At 45.0% G+C, this 27987-nt stretch overlaps 1 protein-coding gene across 2 annotated transcripts in view; it reads right to left on the bottom strand.

Moving 5' to 3' along the window:
• Window positions 1–27987, bottom strand: part of SLC38A10 (solute carrier family 38 member 10) — a 97346-nt gene that overhangs the window by 7379 nt on the left and 61980 nt on the right. For both annotated transcript variants that reach the window (XM_060252836.1, XM_060252837.1), the window contains exons 11-13: window positions 14636–14792; window positions 786–953; window positions 151–552 (exon numbers count right to left, since the gene is read on the bottom strand). In XM_060252836.1, coding sequence (XP_060108819.1) covers window positions 151–552; window positions 786–953; window positions 14636–14792 — 727 coding nt within the window. The remainder of the gene's footprint in view (window positions 1–150; window positions 553–785; window positions 954–14635; window positions 14793–27987) is intronic.

The following is a 27987-nucleotide window of genomic DNA, read 5'->3' as shown; positions in this document are numbered from 1 at the left end:
AGTGCAGCTGTAGCCAGCGGTACGGCAAGAATTCCATGACCTAAACCAAATGCTGCAACTCCTTTTATTTTAGCAGGGAATCATAAAATCTCAGCAGCTCAAGGAATAAAATGATTTCTCCAGGGAAAGAAGGGCAATGGGAAAACCTACCAGGTTCATTCTCCTTCTCAACAGATTTCACTCCTTCCTTGGCACTATCCTTCACACCCACAGCCTTGCCTTTCCTCCCATTGTGACCGTCCACGTCCAAGTCTTTGTAAGGGGGCCGCTCATCCTCATGTGCAGCCACCTCTGGCACAGGCTTGGGGTCTTTCATGGGGCGGTCCTTCAACTTCTCCTGGGCATTATCTTCCTTTGCTTGTTCAGGAACCGGCTGAGGCTGTGCTTGCTCCTTCTCCAGCACAGGTTTCCCCTCCACCAGGACATCTTTGTTGGCCGGTGGCTGCTTCTCTTCTTCAGGCTCCTCATGATCCTGACCCTCATCCACCATCACCTCGTCGTGTGGCACCGGGGGCTCATGGCGGTGGGCTTCTCCTACAGGGAGCGCAATGCCTGTGGGGAAGCAAAGGAGACCATCAGCCAAGAAAAGAACAGAAAACAGCAGGAGTCAAGGCTTGCTTTATGTGAATTCTTAATATGGGCCCTGAAATCTCTTTCATCTGGCTGCAGACTAAAGTAAACAAGAACATGAAAACATTAAGATATGCAGAATCGGCTTGATCTCCTTGCGCAGGCCACCAGTGCCTTCTCCACCTTCAGAATTCCCAGTCGTAACTCAACACTACCTTGATCAGGCCGGTCCAGCTGCACCTCCTCCTTCAGTTTCTCTTTCTCGTCTCTCTTGGGAACATCAATGGGAACCCTGATCTGTGGCTGTTCCATTTCTTCTTTGTCATTCTCTGCTTTGGGCTTGTCATGGTTATTGCCCGCTTTTTCCACCGCTGGGTTCTGGTCTGAAAAGTATGAAGGCCATCTGCATATTATACAGAAAAAGTATGCCTCAATCTCCCACCCTTCCCTTTGAAAAAATTCAATTCAGCTACCCACTGGATTGGCATTGTAGTGCTAGGGAGGAATTCCTTTACCCACACACTGTTGCCCAAGGTAAAGCGCAGTTTCCCTAGGCTCCTATGGGGCAAACAGCAGCCTGATGGAGAGACAAACAAGGTATAAGGAAAGGGTTAAGCAGCCTCTCCTCCAGCACCTCTTCTCCATGCAGTTGTATTTCATTTGAAAAAAGGAGAAAGCATCGGGGAAATCCGATCGCAGATTTCCCTCTTCAATGATGCACCGTAGAAAACTAATACTGCAGTTCTGGGGACATGTGGCCACTAGATGGCAGCATTGCTCTTGCTCATTTGCATTCCAAAGCGGCCGTGGGGCTATCAAACATGCAAGGCCAAAGGAATTCATTCCCCTAGTAGGGTTAACAACCAAGAGTGAACGTATTTGGGGGCTGGCTTATAATATTGCAAGGAAAGGGCAGAGGCTGAAACAGCAGGTGAAAGAGGCTTGTCAAGAAACTAGGAGGGAAAAGACCAAGAGTCTGGAAGGCCATGGCAGAGAAGCAGCAGAGTAGGGCCTTCTCATTTCCATCTCCTTCCATAGAAGCAACAGCATACTTTGAAAAGACCTGAGCAAAGAACAGACTACACAGTTTAACCGGGGGGGGGGGGGGGCGCGTGAGCTTCAGGCATCCTTCTTTCAAGCAAGTGAGAGAGTGTTACTGTCTGTTCACTATTTCTGACAGTCTGCCAGCTAATACTGGGTGCTTGACAGGCAGGGAAGCACGTGGAGCACAGCCATCTCACTGGCAACTGCTCTTGCTGGACCAGTGCTTCACTACACCCACAGTGTTATCCCATGAAAGCAGCGGATATTTCTACAATGAAGTTGTCAGGAAAGAGAAAATAGATGAGATCTTGTTTCCTACATTGTTAGGGGCCTCTATTACGGAAGGGCCTGAAGAAAGTGTCTTTGCAAGAGAAAAAGAGTAGCTCAAACTGTTCCCTCACTTCGGGAAGCTGAAATCACACCAAGTATTTCCTGCACAGTTAAGTCTGAAATAGTCATTTTCACACTTACAAGAACACCTCTCTCTACCTTGTCCCATTCTCACTCTTCTCCTCCTGAGAATGAGCTCTGCCTACAACCGCACTCCCCTCGAAGAGGGAGGCGACCTCCAACAGGCAGAAAGCACATGGAGTGGAAGGGGAAAGGTAGGAAAGATATCGGCAAGCCTGCAGCACGCCCTGACTTTTGTCAGCTTCTGGGATGATGGAAACGCTGGCCAAATACAAGAGGAAGTTGGGCAGTGGGGAGTAGTGGTTAGAGTGTCGGGACGAGGAAAAGGTAAACCAAAGTTCAACCCCCACCCCCCCTCGGCTATGTAACTCAATAGGTGACATGCATCAGTCACTCAGTCCAATCTACTTTGTTGTATGGATAAAATGGGGGAGGAAAAGGATACCATATGCTGTTCTGAGTGATGTGAAGGAAGAGTGGGATAAAATAATGCAAACAGATGGGAAGATAGAAAGATAGGGCTTTGCTTGTAAGGGGGAATCTGGTTCCCTCTCCCTCATCCCTAAAGAAATGAACAGAGACTTGTGAACTGATTTCTGTGGGTTTCTATGCCAAGAAAGTTGAATTCTACAACAGGCATAAACCACATGAAGCAAACTTTTAATGATATTAACAATGTCTACTTTAAAAAGCTTAAAGCCAGCTAGCAAAATAAGATAAACAGTAAAAAAGCAAAAATTATAAAACAGAAGTTAAACAAAAATGATCAAAAATTGGTAAAGCAACACAAAACCAGGAAGCAATATGAAAATAATGCAACCATCAAATGCTCGGGAGAATAAAAATATCTTAACTTGATGCCTGAAGATAAGGCACAATTCAACATTTGTGGGGAGGGAACTTCCATAGAAAAGGTTCTCACTCAACTCAGCACCAGTTTTACCCTGGGAATGGGACAGAAACACTTGGTAATGAGATTCTGAAGACATTTCCAAAGGTGGGCTTGTTCATATGGGAACAAGCCGCTCTTTGGGTATCCTGGTCCAAAGTATTCAGAGCTTGAAAGATTGTGACAGAGATTCTGAAGTCTATTTGGAAAAGGCTTTTAATTCTAGCACATTGAGGACCAACCAGACAGTCCCTATCTGTAAGTTCTGTTCCAGCCTGCACTTGGTCCTAGAACGCACGCACAATAAACAAATCACACGGGAGCTCTTTTTGCATAAGTTATTCTGATTCTGCTAGCAATGAGAAGAGGCAAGGCATTATAAAAGGTACTTAAATCCTGCCCATCTGCAGAAACCCTGGTTGATCTGCTTGTAAGAGTCAAATGACAGCAACCATCTGCATTTTTTTTGGAGGGGGGATTAGGGCTGCGGCACTGGGAGGGCAATTTTTTTAAAAAAATAAAACCAGGCTTCTTTCATGGTCTGCATTGGCCCCTCCATTGCAGCTGCTGTATGCAGCACAGGGGAAAACATTCAGGCACCACAGCAGCAAGAAGAAGAGACAAAGAGATCTAAATGAAGAAAATCGCACTTGGAAAAAAGTTAAGCATCCCTCCCTCAATACTCCCTCACAAGCTGATTCCCTCCCCCATGACTGCTTTAAGTTTAAAACAAAATAGGGAGAGAGTTATATTTGATTTCTTGCTGTCTCACTACTTGTGTCCAGGGGATTTATTTGGGGAAACCACATAACTGAGCACTCCCCATACACTCCCCCCCCCTCAGTTTCTCCTGTCTTATGATAATTAACCAACAACTTTTCATAGGATACCTTTCTGTTTCAACCTTCACAGTATTTGAAGTGGTACAGTTTAGATACAGCTGTGCCACCTCACAGAGAACTAGGCCTTAAGCAGTGAAAATCAGTGGCCAAAGCCACAAGTATCGGGCAAGGCACACGGTTGAAAGGCTGTTTGCTCAGAGGAACAGACTTCTCTGCTGATCTCTCTGCTCTGCAGTCTGGAATTGTATCTTGCCCTCGTAGTGTTCCAGATGTTAGCGAAATGGATGAGATGAACCAAAACTGTGCAAGATAGGTAGAAATTGTCCAGAATGTTATGGCTTCAATACATAACCAGCACAGGATCGCCAGGATATTGACGCAACGCTACTGGCTCCTTGGCAAGGCTAAATCAGCAAAGCCAGCCTGGCAAGAACTTGTGGGTCAGGTGACACAGGCAGAATCTGATGACTGACTTTTTAGAGCCCAGCACTAGTTACTCAAGAGGACTTGCGTTAACTGCTTGGAGCAGAAAAACACAGCAGTTGGCACAGCAGCCATGAAGATCTATAAAATAGGCAACAGGTGTCCTATAAGCACAAGACTAGCAGACTACAGCAAGTCCAAAATGTTTTGTGCAATATCTGGCCTCTGTAGATGCTTTCCAGCCTCTTATGCAAAACCAGCACGATTTGCCATTGATTCCCCCTCGAGGGCTTTATAACTGGGCAGTGGAAGAGTGCTGCAGTTTCAGTTGCACATGACTCAGGTGAGTTGTGAAACAGAAGAAATGCTCTAGGATTGGAGCCTGGCATGGCAACTTGCCCAGAACATGGGTGAATCTTTGTCCTAGAGCACTGCACCCTTCTGCTGCAGGAGACGCTAGAGATTTAAAGCCTGGCTCCAAGTCAAGGCCTCTGCTAACATATTGTAGGTCAAGGGGTGAAGTAATAACATCAGCCTCCCTGCCCCCTACACACTAGGTGTCAGATTCTGCAGGTCATACCTCTTGCATGCTCTGTTGTGTTAAGTAGAAACTGAGCTCACATTCACTGTGGAACTGCAGAAAGAGGACCTCAACGGCACACCGCTTTCTGCCACCTGAAAACCTAACTTCAAGAGTCAGAATATGTAATACAAGCAGATCCCAAATGGCTGCATCTCAATACTTTCTTCTGGTCAAGCAGTTTGTTAGCTTTCTTCTCCTGCCTACTCAACATAAAGCTGGCGAAACAAAGTTTGGGCTGCAACAGACGTGACTGGAGAACAGGCACAGGAAGTCATAGGGAGGAAGCAGAAGTCGTGCAGAGAACAGGAGCCTTGTTATCTCATCACAAAAAAGCCACAGCTCAGTAAGTCTCCAAGGATGGGGACCACTTTACACAGGGCACTTTTCTTACTGCAGATGCCACCACGTATGAAAACAACCTGTCATCTTTTTATTACATGTACACATGTTTGGAAGCGGCTGTAAACTGCTACTATGGATGCACACACATCTACACACTACACAGCACATCATTTGCAAACACAGCACTGTCTGCCCCCCCCCCCCCCATCTTAGAAAAACATCACACATGAAGCAGATACTGCCAACGACTTTCCAACTTTTCCTTCACCATCGTAATATTTATAAACAATAGCAGATTGGAGCAGATATCAAGCTAACCAAACTGCCTGGTATGTTGGCACCCGTGCCAACAGCAAAGCCCTTCGCCGTTTCTCTCCCCTCCCCCCTCCTGATTAGGACTAACTTTGGAGATGCTTACGCTGCAGCTGCAAAGCCAGAGGTTTAGATATAAGCTTGCTTGTTACATTCCAGGCTGATAAACACAATTGTGGCATTAATAAATTAACACCACGGAGACTCCCATCTTATCAGAAGAGAATAGAAAGGAAAAGAGACACAAAATGTGCCCTATCTTTTCTATAATTGCAGTTTAGTCAAGGAACTGGTACAAATAAATCTGTTGGCTGCCCAACATTCCAGAGGAAGGGAAAAGACCCAAGGTCTTTGGGAGACAGTCAAATTCCTAGGAGAGCGTCCCCCACAGTAAGGGCTGACTCAAGGCTGGCCAGCAAGCTGCAGATTTATACCACACACACACACACACACACACACACACACACACACACACACACACAGAGTGCAAAACAAAAGGGGAGAAAAGAGATAAAAATCTCCACTCTGTAATAAGACAAAGTTGCCTCTAAGCCGTCATTTTCTCAGCAGGAAGCAAAATTAAGTTCATCATCAGGGCGTGAATTAATGGCCTCTCATGCTGCTTGGAAATCTATAAGGGGCTGTATGTGGTTTGCAGAGAACCATTTTGCCCAGGATGTGTAATAATCGCTGAAACTGTAGAGTCACCCTTGTGGTCCCTTTGGATAATGTTACAGTAATGCTGTGCCTCTTAATGTTTTATGAGGGGTGCTGGGCTTAACAGGAAAAGGCGAAGAGGCAGTAAAAGCTTCTTGGCTTACAAAAACAACAAGAAAAAAATATCTCAGGGCTAAAGAGTTGGGCAGGCAAAGGGGGGAGGGAACCCAACATTGGGAGGAAGCCCAAGCACTGATGACTGAACAATGGTATGCACAGAGCCAACCCAAGCTAAGACACGGGTAAGGAAGGGACATTTCTCACGGGTTTCTGAAGCATCCACTTTTGTTTTTAATGTTTAATATTACAGCCCAATCTCTCTGGGCTGTAATAAAATCTCATCATTAGCAACCCTAAAAGCTTTTCCTACCCTCTCTCCAAGAATCTGACTAGGAGAGCAGCCGTGCACCCAGAAGGACACGGCTTTACACTAACTTGCCCACCACACCTGCTGCATTGCAGCCAGTTCGAATTCAGAAGGAGACGCACGAAAAGGGTCCCTCTGCGGAATGTATGCAAGCAGCAGCACCAGGTCAACATCTCCCTGGGTGACAAAAGCAATTCCGTTATGCTCTTTGCATGGGACAGGACAACTCGCTCGGGGCGGGGGGGGGGGGAGTGCTCTATTTGTTCTTGGAAAGGCTTCTTTTCCCTTTCCTTTCTCTGCTTGTTGTTGTTATTTCTTTGGCTTAACTTAATTAGGTCAAAACTTTGCTTGTTGCCTTGCATTAGCTCTTGCCTGGTGCACAGCTTGGAGAGTATCAGTAGGATGTTAGCTGAGAAGTCTTGTGTAGTGGAATTTTACAATAAATTAAATAAATGATTTAAAACCTCCCTCCCTCCAGCTCAAAACTGACCCTTCCTCATAAAATTGGGAAGCAAAAGAACACGCTTGAGAAAGAATGAAGGCAATGGCCCAGGGCCAGGGTGATGAGAAGATTATTATCTGCAGTGCAAGGTATTTTAGGGTCAGGTGAAGCTTGGTAAATGGGGGGGGGAGGGTGTCGAGGAAATGTAAACTTACCCAAGCCTTGTAACATGAATCCCAAATGATATAAAACATCAGCCTATGAGTCAGAGACTGAAGCATGTGTCCCAATACAAGGTTTGGCAGAATTCTGCCTTGTTCAACCTAAAGTCATACTTTCTATAGCCAACTGGACACAACTGAGCATGGTGCAGTGGTCAGAGGGTAAAAATAGAATGCAGAACAGTCAAGTACAAATCCCCACTCCACAAAGAAGCTCACTGGGTGACCTACACTCCCTGAACCCCCAACCCCACCTTGCACAATTGTGGTGAGGATAAAACAGAGGAGGGAAGAACTATAACCACCACCTTGAGCTCCTTGGAGGAAAGGGCAGCAATTTAAAAGTGTAGGTAAGATTCAGCTCTTCTTTCCACTAGGAGATCACAGCTGCAAAAAATGCATTGTTTAAAATACGTTCATTGATGTCTCTTGACTAAGGGTAGCTCCACAGACCCCATAGGTTCCTAAAAGAAACATCGGTGCAGACACCTCCACCGTAAAAAAAAAAAAAAATCTCCCAGTTTTTGATAGTGTCACCTTTCCATGGCCAATATTGCTGCTGTTCACAGTTTTTTTTTCAAGGATTAAATTTATGCATACTTTGCTCAGTGTAAATTTTGGGAAAGGTGATCATCTACCCACATGCTTCTATGCTTTTAAAGTTCTACCAGGCAGCTCAACGTACTCACAGAAGATGGGAATAGTAACCTATACTAAAGCTACACTAGTAGCAGTCCATTCAAATGGGGTACTGGCAGAGGGATTAAGAAATCAAAGTGTCCCCTAATGCCCCCAAAGGATGCATAACACAAAGGAGAAATTTTTTTTGGGGGGGGAATTAAGTACTCAAGCAGACAAGCCAGCCTTTACATAACACAAGAAAATAATAATTTAAAAAAACCCACCAGTTTTGGCAGGGAGAAAGACATTTCTTCCCCTCAAGAGCTTTTAGCAGCGCAAACACCAAGGCACTGATTCTGCCCAGTGCTTATGCCATTGGTGGCTGAATTTCATGCTGTCTTCAGGGTTTCTGAAGACAGTGAAAGGAGAGAAAGACCTCTTCAAATCAGGGCAAGCTGCTTTAAACAAAACACCCCTTGGCCAAATGTGAAATTGCCAATAGTTAGCACAAAAACAAACAAACAAACAAACCCAACCTACAAAATTAAATTTTCAGCAGTTCCACCAGTTCTGAATGGTGCAACATGGAACAATGACAACATGAGCTGTTAACTACTGAGCTGCAGCCAAGACAAGGTGATAAAGATAGTGGCACAATGACTGTGGGGAGGGGGGAAGGAATACAAGAAAAAAGAATGAGGAACATCAGATGCCTGTGGGGGAACACATATATTAGAAGAAAATACTGCAATGTTATATGTGTTGCCTCAGCAATTCTTAATAACTACTGTGGAGAAATGTCCCTTTGAGTGTGTGGGTTTAACTGTGAGTTGGATGGGAGGCTATCAAACTTTAGGTAGGCCTCAGCCTAGTCTCCTCCTCCTTCCCCCTGCCCTTCCGCCGCTAACCAGTGATCTGAAGGCAACTCCCTACAGAGGACAGAAAATCCTTCAAGGTTAGAGGATATCTGCCCCAGAATACTGCAAGAGAGAGAGACACAGTTCCTAGGTGTTTATATTATTGAGTTTGGGGTGGGAAGCCAGACAGTCATCAGTTGGAGCTCACTGGTGGCCATCTTGGGCGTATGTTTGAGCAACTTACCCAAGAATAACTAAGAAAGGTGCCTGCCCTGCATCCCATCTAGACTGGGCATGGGTTTACAGCAGGGAGAGAGATGGGGTGGTTTTGCCTCTGTTATTTATTCCATTTGCTTCTGATATGCCTTCAAATAGCTGTTTTAAATAAATATTTTCACTGTTGAAGGAGTGCAGTCCCTCTGTACCACATAGTTCCCCAACCACTTGGAAACACTAAGAATAGGTTGGAGGAAAGTGGTAAAATGGCGAGTTGCCAACTCTCCAGGGGAGGCCCAAAGATCCCTGGGAAGGGTTCCTAGTGACACGGGAGGGAGGTCAGAAGGTTGTCCCACCTAACCAAAGCCCAAGACAGAGACAACGGTGGCAGCAATACCCTGAGATAGTGGAGTGGGATGGCCCCTTCAGGTCAGAATCCTAGGAGGTGTAGCCAGAGCTGGAGCCCGTCAGCTGGTGCAGGCACCGTCTGCCACACCTACCAAAGTCAATCACCTGAAAGTAGGCAGGAATTGGATGCATTCAATAAAAAAAGAAATTATTTAGAGATACTACAGGGTACATCAGCTGCTACTTCTGGTTCGTAAGACAGGCAGGGTTGTGTCTGTCCGAGAAGCTACAGCAGTTTGATGCTGTTTGTCCAAGGGCTTTTCTAGCACCAACCCCAAGCTTAGTATGGTAGCAGTCATATGACATGCAACCTAGAGCCAAGAGTAAGGAAGAAAGAATTTACAGCGGGAGCACTTTTCCAGATTCCGACCCCAGGCATGCTCAGGAAGGTCATCGTGTAATGCTGCTTAGCTGGCTCAGATCCTTGATGGTGTGTGGACCACGTCCCAAATTCAAACTGCACTACGCAGATTTCATAAAAAGGGGATTGCAGATGGATCTGACTGTGCTTGCTCAGCAAGAATAAGGAAAAGGACTTTCCCAAGATCTGCAGACTGTAACCATGATCATTTTTCACAAGGTTACTGAATGGCATCAGGGAAACTAGTTCATTGCTTTCTCCTGATACAAAGACTGTAAAACTGAACAAAAAAAAAATGACAGCAGGGCAATAGCTCCTTTTTCTGTGTCGCAGGAGCTATTAAAAGATTGCTCTCCCAAAGCACTGGGGAGTGCTCCAGTGAGCCAAGCTGTTCCTGCAGCTATCAGAAGCTAAGGGAGGGACAGCACATCATCCACGTTTCATATGCAGCCCTGGATTCTCTTCTAAAGAATAACTCACAAGGCGGTGCGGGGACGGGCGGAGGAGGCAGGTGTATCCAAAATGCCTGACCCAGGTGTGACCTCAGAAGCACATGCTGTATCCCTTGTATTCCTCCCTCCAAATCCCCTCTGGCCAGCAAGCAAGGCAGGTGCCGGGACTGCAGGCTCTCCCTGATAATCGCAGATGATGATCATGAATGAGACAGGCCAGCAGCCTGCACAAGACACCAAGTTACAGCCATAGCTCGTTACATGTAAAACCAGTGAATCCGAGTGGAGGGGTACAAAACAGCACAGCGCTGCATCCAGTTTTTTTTACTTGCTTAAATGACTCTGGAACTGCTGGAGATGGAAAGAACGTGAATCAGGCCTTTCATACAGGCGCAGAGGGATAGGAGGAGAGGAAGAGGGGGGGGAAACCCCTTAGCAATGATGTTCAAGTAAGGAGCTGAAAAAAATATTACAAAATCTTAATCTGCCCAGGGAGACCCTCTGGGGGATGGGAAGGTATCTTTCAAAAGCAGGAAGAAATTGCCTAATTAGATTTTTTTTTTAAAAAAAAAACCCGGATAATTGCCTTCGTGTGCTTTCAAAGGCAGCTTAGCAACCTTTTAACATCCGTATGCACTGTGTGTAATAGCAGAGCCGTTCTGAAAGGGGCTTTATACCTTCCCAAAGAGCAGCTGACAGTAAACTCTCAGCGATACAGATGGGGGCGTAATGGGCGCTTGGGTGTCGTTAGTGAAAACACTATTCAAAGTTCGCTGGTCAATACGTGTTCACATAAAAGGGCAGCGTTCTAATATTCATAATCCCTGGACCCATGGGGCAGGGTTTTTAATGAAAGTCTGTACAGTTCTGGGCTCTGCAACATCAAAGAAGCCAATAAAAAAAAGCCCCTCCTAGTGTATGCTGACAGGCAAGAGGCATACAGCAAACCAGAATGGGGGAAAGGCACAGTGTAGCTGCAGGGATTGCCTCAACAAGCCAATCCTTCAATTAAAGGGGGGGGGGTGACCAGGAGGGGGAGAGGGGTTCAAAACCAGGAAAATGCTAAAAACAAACTGCACGCAGCCTGACAAGAAAAGCCATGTGTTTCCGCGAGAGGCTCGTGCAAGAAATAAGAAACAGATGTGGGCTGAAGGAGGGTGTGCTGGTGAAAGCCCAGCAACCCTGCAGTCCATGCACGCTTTGAATGACAGGATGCAGCTGTTGGGGGGAAACCAGCTGCTCCTGCAAAATAAGAGAGTGAAGGGTGTCAATCAAGACTCCATGATTCCTTGACAAGTCAACCACATGAGGTACGGAGAATGGAGGCACTGAAAACAAGTGGTCTGTGGTCAACTGTGCTTCCATGTCACTCCTATCATGCCTTGCGATTTTGGCCTACTGTTGTAGTTTTTCCTTCAGAGACAATTCTTCATACTGTTTCCTCTCATATGTGAGTGAGAGAGTTTTGATAAGTGAGGCTTCTTCAGTCAACCAGTTTCAGTCTGCAACAGCCAGGGGTGCAATCCACTTGCAGTGCTTCTTACAAGACTGAGGTCCTCATTTAATAGAATGGGGAGCTGATGACTGTCCGTCCATGCTTTTGTCTCCTCAGGATTAGACTTCTGCAATATGGTTTACACGTACCTGCCCTTGCAAACTATCTACAAGATTCTGCTGATGCAGAATTGCAGTGATTCGCTTCTTAACAGGCAGGCCGCAGCAGCACATTACACGGAGGCTCTGCTGTCCGCACCGTCTCCCTATTCTCTTCTGGCCAAGCTCGACTAAGGATGCCCTCTGAGCAACACTGTCCCTGCACCAGGTTCAGTCAACAAGGGGATGGACATTCTTGGTGGCTGTGGCTCAGTTACAGAACTCCATCTCACTACAGGCATACCAAGATTTCCAGTCTGAGCGTTTTGGGAAAATTACAAAGGGTGGGGAAATCTCACACAGAACAAACTTATTCTGTTGTGCAGAATAAGATTTTGGGGTCCCAACTTTTGGGAAGGGGTTATACATCATACTCAGTAAGTGGGACACCTACTTTGGCTAGAGCATTAACTCCGTTATTCTGCCACAACTAAGCCTCTATGAACAACATTCATTCATGGCATAAACAGCATGGAAGAAACTCAAATTAAGGGATGAAAATGTCACAGGGCCTCAGAACTGGGAGATCTATCCTAGCAATCTACAATGGAGATGAAAATAGGAAGGAAAGGTGGAAGATTTTAGTGCTCATATGCGGGGCTTTTTTGTAGCAGGAACTCCTTTGCATATTAGGCCACACACCCCTGATGTTGCCAATCCTCCAAGAGCTTACAGGGCTCTTACTACAGATGATGCCCATGGGTTGGGGATTACATGGCTGTTCCCCACAAACAAAGGGTGTAATCTGTCTTCCTCCAAGGCAGCTATTTTACATAATCCAAGAATGGACACCTTTTCAACCCTCATGGCTGCATCATAAATATACCATGAACTGCTAATTTTTATATTTCAACTACATATAAGTAACAACTTGCACATCAGTTTTATGAGCCTGGAAGATAGCTAGGTACAGTCAGTGCATATGTTATCCTTATGCCACCATTTCCTTATGCTGAATTGTGTATCTAAAAACTTGACATACTTGATCCACCCTTTTGAATTTTTAGGTAAGGCTGACAGAAATCCTTAAAATGGTTTTTTTTAATGAGAAAAGGAAAAAAGCCTCAGTGTATTTTCTAAATGTATTGCTGCTACTATGAAGGCAAGCAACTTTTTAACATACATAAACTGGGATCCTTAGGGCCTTACAAGATACACCTCGAGGATGCAAGTTTAAACCCAGCACCAAGTGCGAATGTCAGCCAACACCTGGCAAAAGCCAAGCAGGTGCAAGACTGAGTCCCAGATTCACTGTGTTGTAGTGAGAATGCTTCCCAGTTTTTTCCTCAAAAAACAAAATACAGAGGAAAAGAGAGTGAGCAGACTCCAAGAAATCTGTTGCATTTTTTTTTAAAAAGTAATTTTGGCACATAAACCAGAGAGAGCCTCTTGAGAGCCATGGATGCTCTGAAATGATGTAAGATTCTCTGATTCAACTAAATTAATTAAACCTATGAAGCTGCCTTTCACTTAGTCAGACCACTGACCCATCCAGTACAGTATTTTCTCCTCTGACTGATAGTAGTTCTCCATGGTCTTGGGCAGAGAAAGGTCTTTTGCCAACACCTGTTAACAAAAATCCTTTAACTGGTACCAGAGACTGAACCTGGATACTTCTGCATACAATTACCCACCACTGAACCATGGACTGTCCCCAATTAAATTCTGGCCAGGCATTCCCTCTCCAGAGCTGCACTCTCACCTGCATTTTGCCATCATATGTATAGCATTTTAAGACATTTTTACTGCTTTAAATTGTTTGATGGTGACTATGCCAGTTCGACTCTTGTAAACTGCCCTGAGCCTGCCTTGGCAAGGAGGATGGGATATAAATTGAACTAATAAATAAATACATAAAAAGACCACCACAGAAGGCCTCATACAGCCATTCCAACAGCACCCCTTCCTCTTGGCCACTGCACGTTCAGGGGGTGGGAAAGGTATTTGGAGCTCACTGATAGCGAGAGGTGTGTCAAAGGCTAGCAGCTGCATTGGTGAGTAAATGTTACTAGCCAGGGTTCTAGCAACTCAGAAATGCTCCAAACCACAGCAGGACCACAAGTGACAGCTCCAAAGGAATGTGGGCCTTCCTTTACTTGCTTCTATACTTAGTCTCCAGAAGGATATTTCAAGGCACCCGCAAACATAATAGGTGGAAAAGGGGTGGGGGAGATAAACACGCACACACGGACAGGAAATGGCCTGAGCGGAGGGTCAGCAGACACCTGCTTGCGGTGGCCTTGGAGGTGGGGCTGCAGCTGCAGCAAGGCATGCCAGGTCACAATTCCATCCACGGCCTTAGCAAACAAAGAATAAATAATGCAAACCAGTCAACAGAGCTGAGGCATAATCACAGGCTTTTGTCAGGGTTAAAACTAGCTCCAGATTTATATCCCAGCTACGTAAAAAGGAAAGGGGAAAAAAAAGGAAGCAGGCTCTCATACATTTGCATACCTTTTCGAACATGATGAATGGGTCACTACTGAAACCTTGGAAAATACATCAGAAGAGAGGCTGGAAACAGTGGAGTCTTTGGCTGCTGGTGTTTTTCATACAGGTGGCCTGGACAGTGCTATCTCAGAGGAGGGTTCACAGAGAGGCTCTGATTAAAAAGGAACCCTGTAGTTTCTAACTTGTTCACAAGAGGGCAGTATAAACTGCTGCCACTCTACTTGGCAAACCTCCCCCCAGAAACTGACAGAAACACGCTGGTGGGCCCATCTTGTATATTTCAAAGCCAATCCCAAGGAAAAAAAACAAGAGGACAGCAATCTTTGTCGAAAGATGCCCCCCCTTTTTGGTTTTGTTTTGAGGGTTGGAGTGGATTTGGCTGACATGGTACAAGAATACTTGAAGACATTCAATTTAGCCCTTTTGGAATCAGGCCAGGATCCCAATACATACCTGAGATTCTGACAGAGTCTGGATCCAGTATATTCTTTATCCCTTCTTGCAGCTTGCCTGGCTCCACAGCCTCTATTTTTGCTGGGGTATCTTCCACTGCCGATAAAGTAGTGTAGGTACTAATGACCAGAACGCCTAAACCGATCCACAATATGATCTGGTGCAAAGAATTTATTAGATCCCTTAATGCAAAGTACAGTGAAAGGAAGAACGGAAAGAGAAAGACATGTAACAAAACTCCCTCCCCTCCCCCCCCCCCCCAAAAAAATCCTAGAGGCCTGCAGCCAAAGCTCTAGCTGGATATTTCAAACCAATATCCTTCATCTGTGCAGCTCCTGGTCATGTGCATGTCCCCTCTCCCACTTCCCCCTCCTCTAACTTCTCCCCTTAGTCTCATTCCTTTGGACAAGAACTACCTTCCTTTTGTAGTGTCCCTGCCTATTGTCTTCTCAGGCCCTGGTTTCTTCCTTTTCTAGGGATCATCCACCCCTTTTTCTCCAAATACTACTTTCCCTGTCCCTCTGTCACCTAAAAACAGAATCAATAGCAGCCAGAGACCCTTCTCCCCACTGTGTAGACCATCCAGGGGCTGAGGTTTCCTCGCCATGACTAAAAAATCCCTGGTGCACTGCGGAACTGATTACACCACATTTAAATCATGCTTTGCCTCGTGTTCTCTAAAGTGAAAATTAAGGGCGCTTACGTGTATCAGTGGGGCTTGATTCAAAAGGAACCCCACATACTTGACTTTTTCTGGATTGTACCATAACACATAAACCTTCAGATGTTTAAAAAAAATCAAATAAACCAATAACCAGTTTACAAATGAGAGCAAACATTTATTTGTAACCATCTCTTTCTTCCCACTTCTGTAAAGGAGAAATATGGATGTTTTACTTACTAAGGTTACTAAATAAGATATAAAGGCTCTGGAAATCTGTGAGCTGCTGTCTGAGCAGTTATCCAGTGGCACAACAAACAACTGCATACAGATCTGTAGAAACTTTCCATCAGTTGGGCCTCTGTAGAGCCAGTTTGGAGTAGTGGTTATATGGCCGAGTACCTGCCTACCTTAGGGACCGTCTTTCCCCATACGAACCCCAGAGAGCACTGAGGTCAGCTGGGAAGAACTTGCTGACTATCCCCGGGCCGAAAGAGGTAAAGCTTCAGAGCACCCGTGATCGGGCTTTCTCTGTTATGGCTCCACGCCTATGGAACCAGCTTCCGGAGGAAATGCGGGCCCTGCGGGAATTTGAACAGTTCCGCAGGGCCTGCATCCTTTTTCGATTGGCCTTCACCGACTAAGGGGGAAACTGCTAATGAAATTCACCATCTGTATAATACCACCACCATATTAATTTTATTTTCAGAGTTTTAGTAGAATTTTAATTAAATTGTTAATTAGTTTTTGTTTAAATATTTTGTAAAATTATTGTATTGATTTATGTTGTTAGCCGCCCTGAGCCTGCTTCGGTGGGGAGAGCGGGATATAAATAAAACTGATATGATATGATGTGCACTGACTCTTATATGGGAGAACTGGGTTTGATTCCACACTCCTCCACTTGCAGCTGCTGCAATGGCCTTGGGTCAGCCATAGCTCTCATAGAGATTGTCCTTGAAAAGGCAGCTGCTGTGACAGCCCTCTCAGCCCCACCCACCTCACAGAGTGTCTGCTGTGAGGGAGGGAGGTAAAGGAGATTGTGAGCTGCTCTGAGACTCTGAAATTCGGAGTGGAGGGCGGGATATAAATCCAATATCTTCTTCTTTTTCTTCTGTATAGTAAGCCTCTTCCCATATAGGACTTGTAGCCAAACACTATAATTTGACATAGGTCCTGCAACAGTCAACTAGAAAACAAAAATATTCACTAACATTGGGGGGGGGGGGGGAGAGAAGCTTGTGTAGCCCTCCCAACACCCGAGGGAGTGTAGCAACTGCTGAACATGAGTGATGTGGAAGTCCATAGCTATGGGAATCCATGATCCCATCAGCAATGTTCTGAAAGTTTAAACGTACACAGAGCTGACTACACCTCATCTAGGCAGCACACACAGAATGTGACGTCAATCAATCTTGGATCCCACTTAGACCCACAAAAAGCTTCCCAGTGTCATTAGGTGGTGCGGAAGCTTGCAGACAAGGGAACCATGTGTGCTAAAACTCAACAAGAGGCTGGAGGTTTCACAACTGTCAGAAGCAGTTCTTCTCCAGGCACTGCCCTCCACTATGTGTTTCCTGACCCAATATATTGGCTCTCAAATGTCCTCCTCTTCATCTCCTTCTCACTCACCACAATAATCCCTGCCCCATAATTCTGCAAGAAGAATGCGAAAGATTACAAAAACATAAACAGAAATGTTACTTTGTATGAAGGATTGCAGAATTTGGATACAGAATCTGGAGGGTTTCTTGTAATAAACAATGCAGAAATACAGAGTTCATGGGCATTATAGGACAAGCTTCATTGCTTACTCTGAAGATACACGTACAGCACTTTGACTTAAGAAGTTTCAGTAGAAGTTTCAGTAATTTATGTGGTACAGGTTGGGGGTGATCAGCTGAACAGATACACAGTATTAACAAACAATATGTGCATCAGCCGCATTTGCCTCGTTCAAGCAGAAAAAGCTGCCAACCAAGCTCCAAATGGAAAAAGGGGCTGGCAGAGAGATGAGCAAATGGATTGTTGGCTGACAGTGAAGGAGATTTAATTAAACTCTGATGTATTATTTTTACCTAGTTAATCACTGTAATTGTCACTGCAAGGGCTTTACACAGAACCAGGTCTGCATGTCAACAACGTTACTAATACATGTGCTGGGAGAACCATGGTGCAAACCACGCCAGGATGGATGGCCAGAAGGTGGCAAAGAAGTCAACAGGGAAGCAGAAAAGGGGTCATTAAGGCATAAAGCCTCTGTTTTGTCTTTTCCCTTTTCAGAGGGATATCAGATCAAGTGGAATAACTGTGTGTCAGAGCAGACTTAGTGTGTGTGGGGGGGGAGGGGGAGAGAGCAAAGTTACCTGTAGGAGCTGTGAGGGAATAAGCAACAATCCCAGAAAAATAGCAGTGACTACCTTGCCACTCACCCAGGAAGGAGATATCTGAAAGATATTTTGCAGATGGAGCTCCACTCTGCAAGCCAACCACCACCACTACGTAAGGCCATGATCTTCCAAGTGTTCAAATGCTCATCAGAGCAGAACAGCTGTATCTTCCATTGCTTGTCCACATCCCAACAAGACATAGCTATGCCTATAGATGCATGAAATCTTGAGATGAGCAAGCCTGCCACATGTGACATATGCTGCTATCTGATAAAGGAAGCTTTGACTCTCAACAGCTTAAACCCCAAAATATTGGTATCTAAGGTGCTACTTCATTCGGATCTAGGTATTCCACGGCAGACCAATATGGCTACCCTCTGAGACTGTGAATGAAAGGGGTAGAAGGGAACTGGGCAAGCAGCAGAGTTGTTCACAGAGGGCAATCTAGCATGAAGGCAGTCAACAATCAGCTAAAGACATTTCACAGAATTAGTTTCAAGCAGAAACTTCTCACAGATTTCACCAGGGAAGAAATCTGGAAGGCATCAAATCTGAACATTCTGCAAACTGTAGGAAGAGACAATCCATGTACAAGGAGAAAATGGAAGATACTTTTATACAGGAATTGGCAAGGTTTTGCTTCTGAGGAACAGCCCCAATTGATGGAATGAAGGGATCAAGAGCTTTCCAAAAGAAAGCATCAAGGAACGAGACAGAACTGGATAATTAGTGCAAAGATGGGGATGCATGATGGGAGACACTGAAAGGTACTTCAGCTATTTTTAAGAACCACACATGAAGATTAAGAGATCCAAATACACACATAACATTCACCAAGTTGGAAGGGATGGTAGCTCTTTGAACGAACTTAGAAACCTTGACAGACAAAACCCAAATCCTTGGTCAGGCCACAGAGGAAAAGGGCAGGAAATGGTTTACAGCCACCACCAAGAACAGGACTCTACATGTGGATTTTCAGGAAGAACGATATCCTGCTAGACCTTACAGATTTACAGTTTCTCCCCTCAGCCTTTCCTGCTAGCCCAAAGTTCTGAAGTCTCTGCATTTGGGCAAGAATGAAAATAGAACAGATTATATTGGTCACCAAAGAAACAACATATGGGAAAAGAATGGAATAACCACAAATGGATTCCTGAGGCAGCAAAACAAATTTGAAAAAGATGTAACTTTTAAAAAAAGAAACAAAGGGGCAAAACATGTTTGGAGGTACATCTACTTACACGTGCACATGCTTTAACAATTATTCTTGATAGGAACTACAGGCTAGGAAGACAGGCCAGTCATTAGCATGGAATGAAACTTCCCACTACTGAGAACCAGAATCTTTTATAGTTGATCTGCCAAAAAAAATTCTCCAGAAGGCAACATCCACATCACAGTTAACTTGCATTTATGAGACCACCATCTTGCACGGAATCAGATGAGGTGGGCAAGCTCACTGCTTCAAAGCCTTGCTAGTAACATCAGTGCTCTCTAGCACCACACTTAGTAGCGCTACACCTCTGACAGTGGGATTCGCACAAAAAACTCTGCCTGGCTTTTGGCACAATTATCGCCCAGTCTCGAATTTACCGTTTCTGGGCAAGATAATTGAGAAAGCAGTGGTGGAGCAGTTTCAAGCCTTCCTGGAAGATACATCTGTTCTTGATCCCTTCCAGTCTGGCTTCCATCCTGGCCATGGGGCGGAGACTGCTCTGGTCACCCTCACAGATGACCTTAGAAGGCATCTGGATCAAGGTGGGTCAGCGCTGCTATTACTTTTAGATCTCTCAGCAGCGTTTGACACGGTCGACTATGATCTAATGACCCACCGCCTTGCCGACATTGGAGTCCAGGGGGCTGCCTTACAGTGGTTTTCCTCCTTCCTCTGTGGTCAGGGGCAAAGGGTGGCGATTGGCAAGCAGACCTCCCTGCGTCGCTCACTAGAGTGTGGTGTACCGCAGGGAGCCATTCTCTCACCGATGATGTTTAACATCTATATGCGCCCTCTTGCCCAGATTGCCAAAGGTTTTGGGCTGGGTTGTCACCAGTATGCAGATGACACCCAGCTCTATCTGTTGATGGACAGCCACCCAGACTCTGCCCCAGACCATCCAACCAGGCGCTGGAAGCAATGGCCGGTTGGCTGCAATTGAGCTGGCTGAAGCTTAATCCAACCAAGACAGAGGTCCTGCACTTGGGTTGGGGGGGGGGGCTAAGATCAGGCATCCGGATTCCCACTCTGGATGGCGCATCTCTTGTGCCAGCTCAGAAGGTGAGGAACTTGGGTGTGATACTGGATGCTACCCTTTCTATGGAGGCCCAGGCCACAACTGTTGCACAATCTGCCTTTTACCATCTTTGGCAGGCCAAACAACTAGCGCCCTATCTGGCCCCTCGGGACTCAGCTACAGTGATCCATACAACAGTCACTTCCAGGCTAGACTACTGTAACTCGCTCTACGCAGGCTTGCCCTTGAGGCTGATCTGGAAGTGCCAGCTGGTGAAGAATGCGGCAGCACGATTGCTGTCTGAACTGCCTGTACGGGCGAGCAGTCGGCCGATGCTATGCAGTTTGCACTGACTACCAATCGAGTACCGGATCCGCTTCAAGTTTTAGTACTGACATTATAAGCCTTGCGCGGCCTGGGACCGGCATACCTGCGGGACCGTCTCTCCCCATATGAGCCCCAAAGGTCATTATGATTGGCCAACCAACATCTTCTGACCATCCCTGGCTCAAGGGATGTCCGGCTTGCCTCGACCAGGGCCAGGGCTTTTTTGGCCCTGGCCCTGACCTGGTGGAATCAGTTCCCTGTGGAGGTTCAGGCCCTCCCGGATTTGTTACCATTCCAGAGGGCCTGTAAAACGGAGCTGTTCCACCGGGCCTACGGCTGAGGCAGATGGATGTCCTTATCATTTAAACCGGGGGGCCCTGCACTGATTGCACTGATTGCTTAAAACCGACATAGTTGAGATTTTTGAACATCTAGGTTGGGACAAATATGCCTAATTGATCTGTCCGCACCATCCATGCCGCTTTAACTAATGTGAGCTGTGGCTTGACTTAATTTTAAACTGTTTAAACTGTTTTAATTGTTCTTAAACTGTTTTGATTGTTTTATTATTGGAAGCCGCTCTGAGCCAACTATGGGAAACAGCGGCCTATAAATCTACGGAAATAAATAAATCCATTTTTTCTTAGATGTTCTTCAAAACAGCTTGCCTAGATAGGCTATGCTTGCTACCCCATAAAAATCCAGAATAAACAGCACAAGTCTCTGTTTGCATTTCATAATGACAATATGTAATAGACCGGAACTGACAAAGGGAGGACACATACAGAAAGGAGAAAATCCAGCCATCTATTTTCAAATCCTTGACAAACATTCCCTGAGTCAGATTACAGGAGGTCACATCCTGAGTTTCAATCTTCACTTCTATCCTCATGCTTCTCTTTCAACCAAGGGCTTTTCTGCATTCTCATTTTACTTGCTGAAAAGCTCTTATTCCTTCGGGGCTGGGGTTCTGTTCCTCGTGTGTTTTGCTCCTTCTAGTGTCAATCTGATAGTGCACAGCTTTATTTCCAGTGTGTCTCCCTACAGATTTAAACTGCGGGTTTTTATGCTAGAAATAAAGCTGTGTGATATCGAATTGACTACTAGAGGGAGCAGAGGCAAAACACATGTGGAACAGGCCTCCTCCCCGAAAGAAACAGGAATTTAGGAGTGAGTATAATGAAAATAGGGGTGTGCACAAAGAAAAACGGGGGGGGGGGGGGGGGGTTGTGTATACGAGACCTGAAAAATATATTCCTGTATCCCAGTATCAGTATTATATTGGGATTCATGAAATAATTAGTATTGCCAAAAGTATTCATCTCTGTTATACCCTCTGTGGACTGTTTCCTGTGAGGTATAATGTGGGGCTTCCTCCCATTTAAACTGAGCAGTGCCACCCATCAGCTGAACAGTTTAAATGGGAGGAAGCCTTTAAACCCTTCCGTTTTGCTCCCCCCACAAAGGGGAAACAAAAGATAGGGCTGGAATAGTTCCTGTAACTCAGGAAGGGGAGGCATTTAAAGAGCCCACCTCCCTTCTTCAGAGTCAATCTGCAGTGGAGGCACACCCGTACAAGTGAAAGGAAGGCAGCTTGCCTTCCCTTCACTTGTGGAGGCATGCTACAGCTGCTACAGAGCAAATCGAGGAGGGGAGGCATTTTAAAAGCCCACTCTCTGGAGTCATGCTGTGGCTGCGGTGAGACTCTGGATGGCTTGGCTTTACAAAAGCCATTTAAAGGGCATTTTCCATGCATGAGGAAACTATGCAGAAGGAACCTGGAAGCCAGGCAAGTTCACCTGGTAGGTGGGTGAACTCACACTGCTTTGGCAAGTGAAGCTGAGCCCAAATAAAAGCCAAATAATATTGGCTTTTATTTGGGCTCAGCTAGATCAGTAGCCAAATCAGATTAGAAAATCTGATTTGACTGAATAAATACCCAAAAAACATTCACTGATTCTGCACTTAGCACTTGCCTCCACACAACAGCTCTTTTTCCTGGATTCTGCATTGGCATCTCCGGAACAGGGCTGTGCTCTCTGCTTGCTCCCTGTCTCATATAAACTCAAAAGCTGAGAACAAGACTGGGACAAAGGCTAATGCAGAATAAGTCATCAATAAGGTATTTTTCAGGTATTTATTCAGCTCAGTATATATCGAGCACACGCATGTAAATGAAAACATCACTGCTTAAGGCTACAAGGCACAACTGCCTCCAGTTATGAAAATGTAATAAATAAAGAAAATCAAATAAAGAAAACATAAAGAAAATGTTCCGAAAAAGTAGGAATACAATTGGATGCTTGGTTGTGAAGTTTTCTGCTGGTAATTACAGCTGGAATTGAAACCAGGCACTTGGGGTTTGTGGTATGGGTGTGCTGGATTCACACTTAATGAGATTGATACACTAGAGAAGACAAATCAAGTTAATTCTCCCCATATACAGGAGTCTGGCAGTTTTTCCCCAACTAAAAGTACAACGTAACCCACACAAAAAAAGGCAGGGTGCAAGCATCAATGGCTGGCATCCAAAGAACAGTCACTCTTTCTGTGGGTGTGTAAATGCAGCTGGGGCTTCGCTTGCTGTTCCTGCTGATGAGAAAAGCCCCTGTTCCTTTAAAAATCAGCTTCTTTCTTCAGCATTGGCTGCAGCAAAACAGAAAGCAAAGCTCTGGTGGCACATGCAATTCTGTCCTACATGTGTCTGCCCTGTCCTTTTGTGGAAAATTAACTTTATTTTGCTTCTCTGGTGTATCATTCTCATTAAGCGCAAAGCCATCATATCCTAGCCAATAAAGCCCAGGTGCCCAGCTTCTGCTCCTGACACAGTTACAACCTGAAAAAAATGCAGCACCCAGTCAGTCAACTTTTCAGCATTTTTTCTTTCTAGTAAGGTCTCCAGTTCTTCCCTGGTGTTTGGTCAGCAAAGAAGATCTGGCTGCTTATTTTAAGCCAGTATGTGAACTTCAGTATCTCTTCTCTCCCTTCCCTTTTTTTGCTTCTTGTTCCGGTAGACTCTGAACTGTCTCCTCTTTTTCTTTTACAGGACTCTGCTTTTGTCTCCCCATCTTTGTCTTGTCTAGAATGTCCTCTCTGGCATGCACTTCTGCAGGACCGGAGCAGTTCTGTCAGTCGTAATCAGAGCAATGCAGCCAACAGCAATCCTTCTGACTGTCCAGGCCTGCTTCTCTGTGACAGCCAGGCAGCTGAGCCAATCATTGCCGCAGGCTTCACCATCAATATGAGCCCTCTTACACTACAGATTTCATGAAAACACTGGCCATTATGTGACAATCTTTTAAAAATGTATCTTGGAATCTACTGTTTCTTATCCCCTCAGTTATAGCTTAATTTATTAATTCCCAGCCCCCTCCCCCCCAAAAAAAACCCCAAGCAAAGCTTTTCTGAAAGGGTTAACATCTTTAAAAGCTCTCTTCCCAGTTGCAGGTGGAAAACCATTAAATATAATGGAGATGACATGGCATCTGTAGACAATGATCAGCAATGACCTCAATGGAATGAAAAAAAAATTCTTTTTTCTTGAGCTTCCCGTAATGCCAGCAAAGTAATTAACAAGATGGTGGTGAGAGCACTTAAATTGAATAAAAATAAAGGAACTTTGTCTGCTTCTGTGTCACCCACAGGGAAAACTGACGCAGAATGGCGATGAATGGCAGTAGATGCATAGGTAGGCTGAGGCATGTGATGTGAGCTCAATGCCTAACAGAAACATTCCCAGAGAGTGCATCAAAGGACACATGCAAGGAAGGGAGGAAATCACACGAGCCTTGCAGATAACTTGGCAGCAGAGGGTGATAGGGACTGGATACCAAAGGGAATGAGAGAGGAAGAAAATGAGAAGAAATGACTTCCAAGATCAGAGATAGGGAAGACCCCAAAGATACCAAGAAGTCCCAAAAAACTCCACTAGAAGTTCACGCCATGAAAATACCTTGGGGATCACAGAACAGATCATAATGAAACAGAGTCCTGAAAGTTTTCAAACATATTTGCTGGGTATCAAGCCTCCTATGACTCTCTGCCTCCTATGAATCTCCAAAGAGCTTCAGACTTGGAAATAGGTGCCCTTGTCCCTTCCTGCCCTTGTTCTGATGTCTATCCTTGCAGGACCATGTCCCCAATACTGTCAGTCTATTTACTCCCAGCTCTCATCAATCCAAGAACCAGAAACCACTCAGAATACTCATTCTACATGTACAAAGCAAGTGTGTGCAAACCTCTCTGAGTCCTTGAAAACATGCGAGCGGTTGGTAAAAGGGGGGAAAAATCAAATAGGCCAGCTTTCCTGTAACAGTAATCTAACAGCATTTTTTAAAAAGGTAAGCAGCAATCAGCTGCTTTGGTATACTCAGTATCAGTCACTTAGCTTCAGAGGGCTCCTGCTTGTATGAGTAATCCCGTGTGGAAGTACAGTATCGTTCTGTGGACAGAAATCCATCCCAGTATGGGGGCCTCTTATGCAGTTGAGAAACAGAGGCATAGATCCCACAGATTTTAGCCGGTTCCCTCTACCTGCTACACACCTCCAATTCCACCACCACCCAATCTCCCAGGAGCAGCATGAGGAGGCAACTGGGGCTGCAGCAGGACAAGAGAGGTGAGAAAGTCATATCTTCAGAAATTTCTGGTAGAGCCAAGCCAGTAACTCCTTTAAGCTCCTTTCATCAAAGGTCTTGAGCAGCCGAGCCAGTATCTGAGAGAATTCTAGGGAAAATAGCTCTCCTGAAAAAGGATACTGCTGTGAATTTTCTAGGCCAGTCTATAGCTTTAGGATCAGTTATGAAGGATACAGAAGGCAGAGTTGAGGAGCTCGACATCATAGCAAAATCCAAACGAGAGTATGTTGAAGGACTTCTGCAAATCTCTAAGCAAGTGGTCAACAAAATCATAAATGATATACAGGAGAAGTAAGTGGAAACGGTTGCATGTGAGGGCAAGAAATCCTAATTGTCATTGGAAATCAGCTGATGAAATGGGCAGGGGGGAAAAACCTTACTCAACAGCAGATTCATTGGTCTTTTAGGTATTACAAAGCTCTTTGTTATTTTGGCTGCAACTGACTGCTATTCCCCTGGAATTTGACATCATATATGAACTGCTGAGATCTGAATCAGCCAAAATAACCTTGAAAAGAGATCTTGGGTTCATGGCAGACTAAAGATGTCAGTCGAGTAAGCAGCAGCCATGAAAAAGGCAAATGATACTGAGAATAGAAAACCACTGTTTCATAATGCCTTCCTGTAAATCAATGGTGCATCCACATTTGGAACGCTGTATACAGCTCAAAATGATCCATACGAAAAAGGATATAAAGGTATCAAAAAAGGCAAAACAAATGATCAAAAGGGTACAGCACCTTCCCTATGAAGAAAAACTAAAACTCGTCAGACTTGTTAATATAGGAAACACTGACTATAAGAGGGGGCATGACAGAGCCTTATAAAACTATGAATGGTGTGGAGAGATTTCTCTCTCATACTATTAGAATTCCAGGGCATCCGTTACAGGAACTAGGTTCACAGCAGACAAAAATACTATTTCACGCACTCTAGTTTTCCTGACAGTCACTGTCACATAGTTTAGACAGCTTTTTCAAAGGGTAACTCAGATCCATGGATAGGTCCATCAGCTGTGATACTTTAACAGAACTTCCATGTTCAGAGAAAGTATAGCTCTGGATACTAAATGCTGGGGATACACAATGACAGCATGTCCTGCTTGTGCGCCATGCAAAGGTGTCTGTCTGGTTGCTACTGGAAAGAAGATGCTGGACTCAATGGACCCTTGGAACTCATCCAAGACAGATCTCATCCTTAGCTGTTGATTATGTTATTGTCTAAGGGTAAAATCGTGAAAAATGGGGGGGAAATTGATTTTTTTGGAGGAACACTGAAAAAAAAACTTCCTATGAACTATTTACTCTTCTAGAATAAGCGAAGTGCTTTAAAAAAAAACAACAAGGTGGCATACAGCTCTTAAACCCAATGGGCATTCTGCATAATCTTTATGAGGGGAGCATATAGGACTTTCATTGCTTTTCAACTGCTGCATACTTTCTGTTGTCCTTTTAAGTTGACTTTTGGTTGGCCTTTTCACTAGGGGTGTGCATTCGGTTCGGCCAAACCAAACCAACTGCCGAATCACCCCTGATTCGGCTGTATACGGAATCGCATGCTTTGCAGGGCTGTTGTGTAGCTGATTCCCCAGCCATCAGCAACATTGTTGTTCTTTTGATCTTTTGCTTACTTGGGTATCCAAGCACTGTTGTCTGGCCAATCACAGAGCAGTGCTATTTTTTGAAACTGCTCTCTGTAGGGCCAGAGAACCTTTTTAAGGAGTCTGCCTGGCTGGACTCCTCCACTGCTGCTGTGTTGGTGTGTGCTGGTGTGAGAGAGAGATTGTGCTGTGCTGGCCCTTGAACTCAGCTGCTGCTGCTCTCAGCCTTACCAGACTTGCCTGGAGTAGAGAAGACGTCTAAGGTAAGAAAGTTTTGGGGTTCTTGTTTTATTTTAGCTGGTAAAAGGACTTTTTAAGACTCAGAGTCCCTTTACTTATCCAGATTTGGGTGGTGGGTATTAGCTTATTTGGAGTTAGGGGGTTCTGCTGGGGGATGGGGCCTGGTGTGGGTTTTTTTTTGCCAATTTGCCCATATCTTACTTTAGTGAGAGGAATTTTAAAAGTGCAGTGTCCTTTTGCTTTTCCTGATTTGGGTGGCTTGGATTTCTTGGGGTTAGGGTGAAGGGTTTTTTTGGGGGGAGGGGTTGGGAAAGTTCCTGTATTGTTAAAAGTTAAGTTTTTTACTGTTTTAAAGGATTCTGTGTTTGATTTGTTGCTGCTGTGTTGTGCTGCTGTTGTTCCTTTTCTCTTCTGGTTCTGGTTCTTGGGGGGGTGCTGTTTGGCCTAATTTTCATTGTTTAAAAGGCAACTTTTTAACAGTTGAGTTTGTGTTGGCCTTCTGTTTGGATCTATTCTCTATTGCTGCAGGTTTTGCATCCTCCTGTCCTGTTGTCCCCCTTTTCCTGGTTCTGGTTTTGGGGGGGAGTGTTGTTGACTAATTTGGCCTGGATGTTTCTTATTGGTGAAAAGGCCACTTTTTTAACAGTTGAGTTTCTTGGCCTTCTCCTGTTGTCTTTCCTGGTTCTGTTTTTTTTTTTTGGGGGGGGGGGTGTTGTTGACTGATTTGGCCTGAGGTTTCTTATTGGTGAAAAGGCCACTTTTTAACAGTTGAGTTGCTTGGCCTTTTCTGATTGTGCTGGTTTTTGGGGGGTTTAAAAGTTAAGTTTCTTTCTGTGGCGTTTTGGTTTTTTTTAAATTACCTCTGGTTGGTGTGGGGGTTGGTGAGGGTGTGTGTGGGCTGGGTTACTTTCATGTTTTTATAGAGTTATTTTTGGAGTCTGAGTGTGCTCTCGGTTTGGCTAGGGCCACTAAATAGGCTGCCCCACTAATAAGGGTGTTCTTAGGGATTGTGTTTTTTGAAATTAAAAAAAAAATAATCCAGTTTAGAGCTTTATCTCCTTTCAAAATTCATGTAGGCCAGATAGGGGTGATTTTAAAAGATTTTAGGTTTCTCCTAAAAGGCAGCGTGACTACTAGGCCACATCAGGCTCCCTTTTAAAGAGACTAGGGTTGCAGTGCATCTTGCTTTCAGCCACTGAAAGCTGGTGTATCCTTAGATTTCCATAGGGTAAACCACAGCTTCTCTCAAGTTATAGAGGACACCTG

Source organism: Heteronotia binoei, chromosome 13 (assembly GCF_032191835.1).
Source record: "Heteronotia binoei isolate CCM8104 ecotype False Entrance Well chromosome 13, APGP_CSIRO_Hbin_v1, whole genome shotgun sequence".
NCBI classification, from domain to species: Eukaryota; Metazoa; Chordata; class Lepidosauria; order Squamata; family Gekkonidae; genus Heteronotia; species Heteronotia binoei.
Note: the sequence above shows the minus strand (reverse complement) of the source record. Positions and strands in the feature narration are given on the sequence as shown.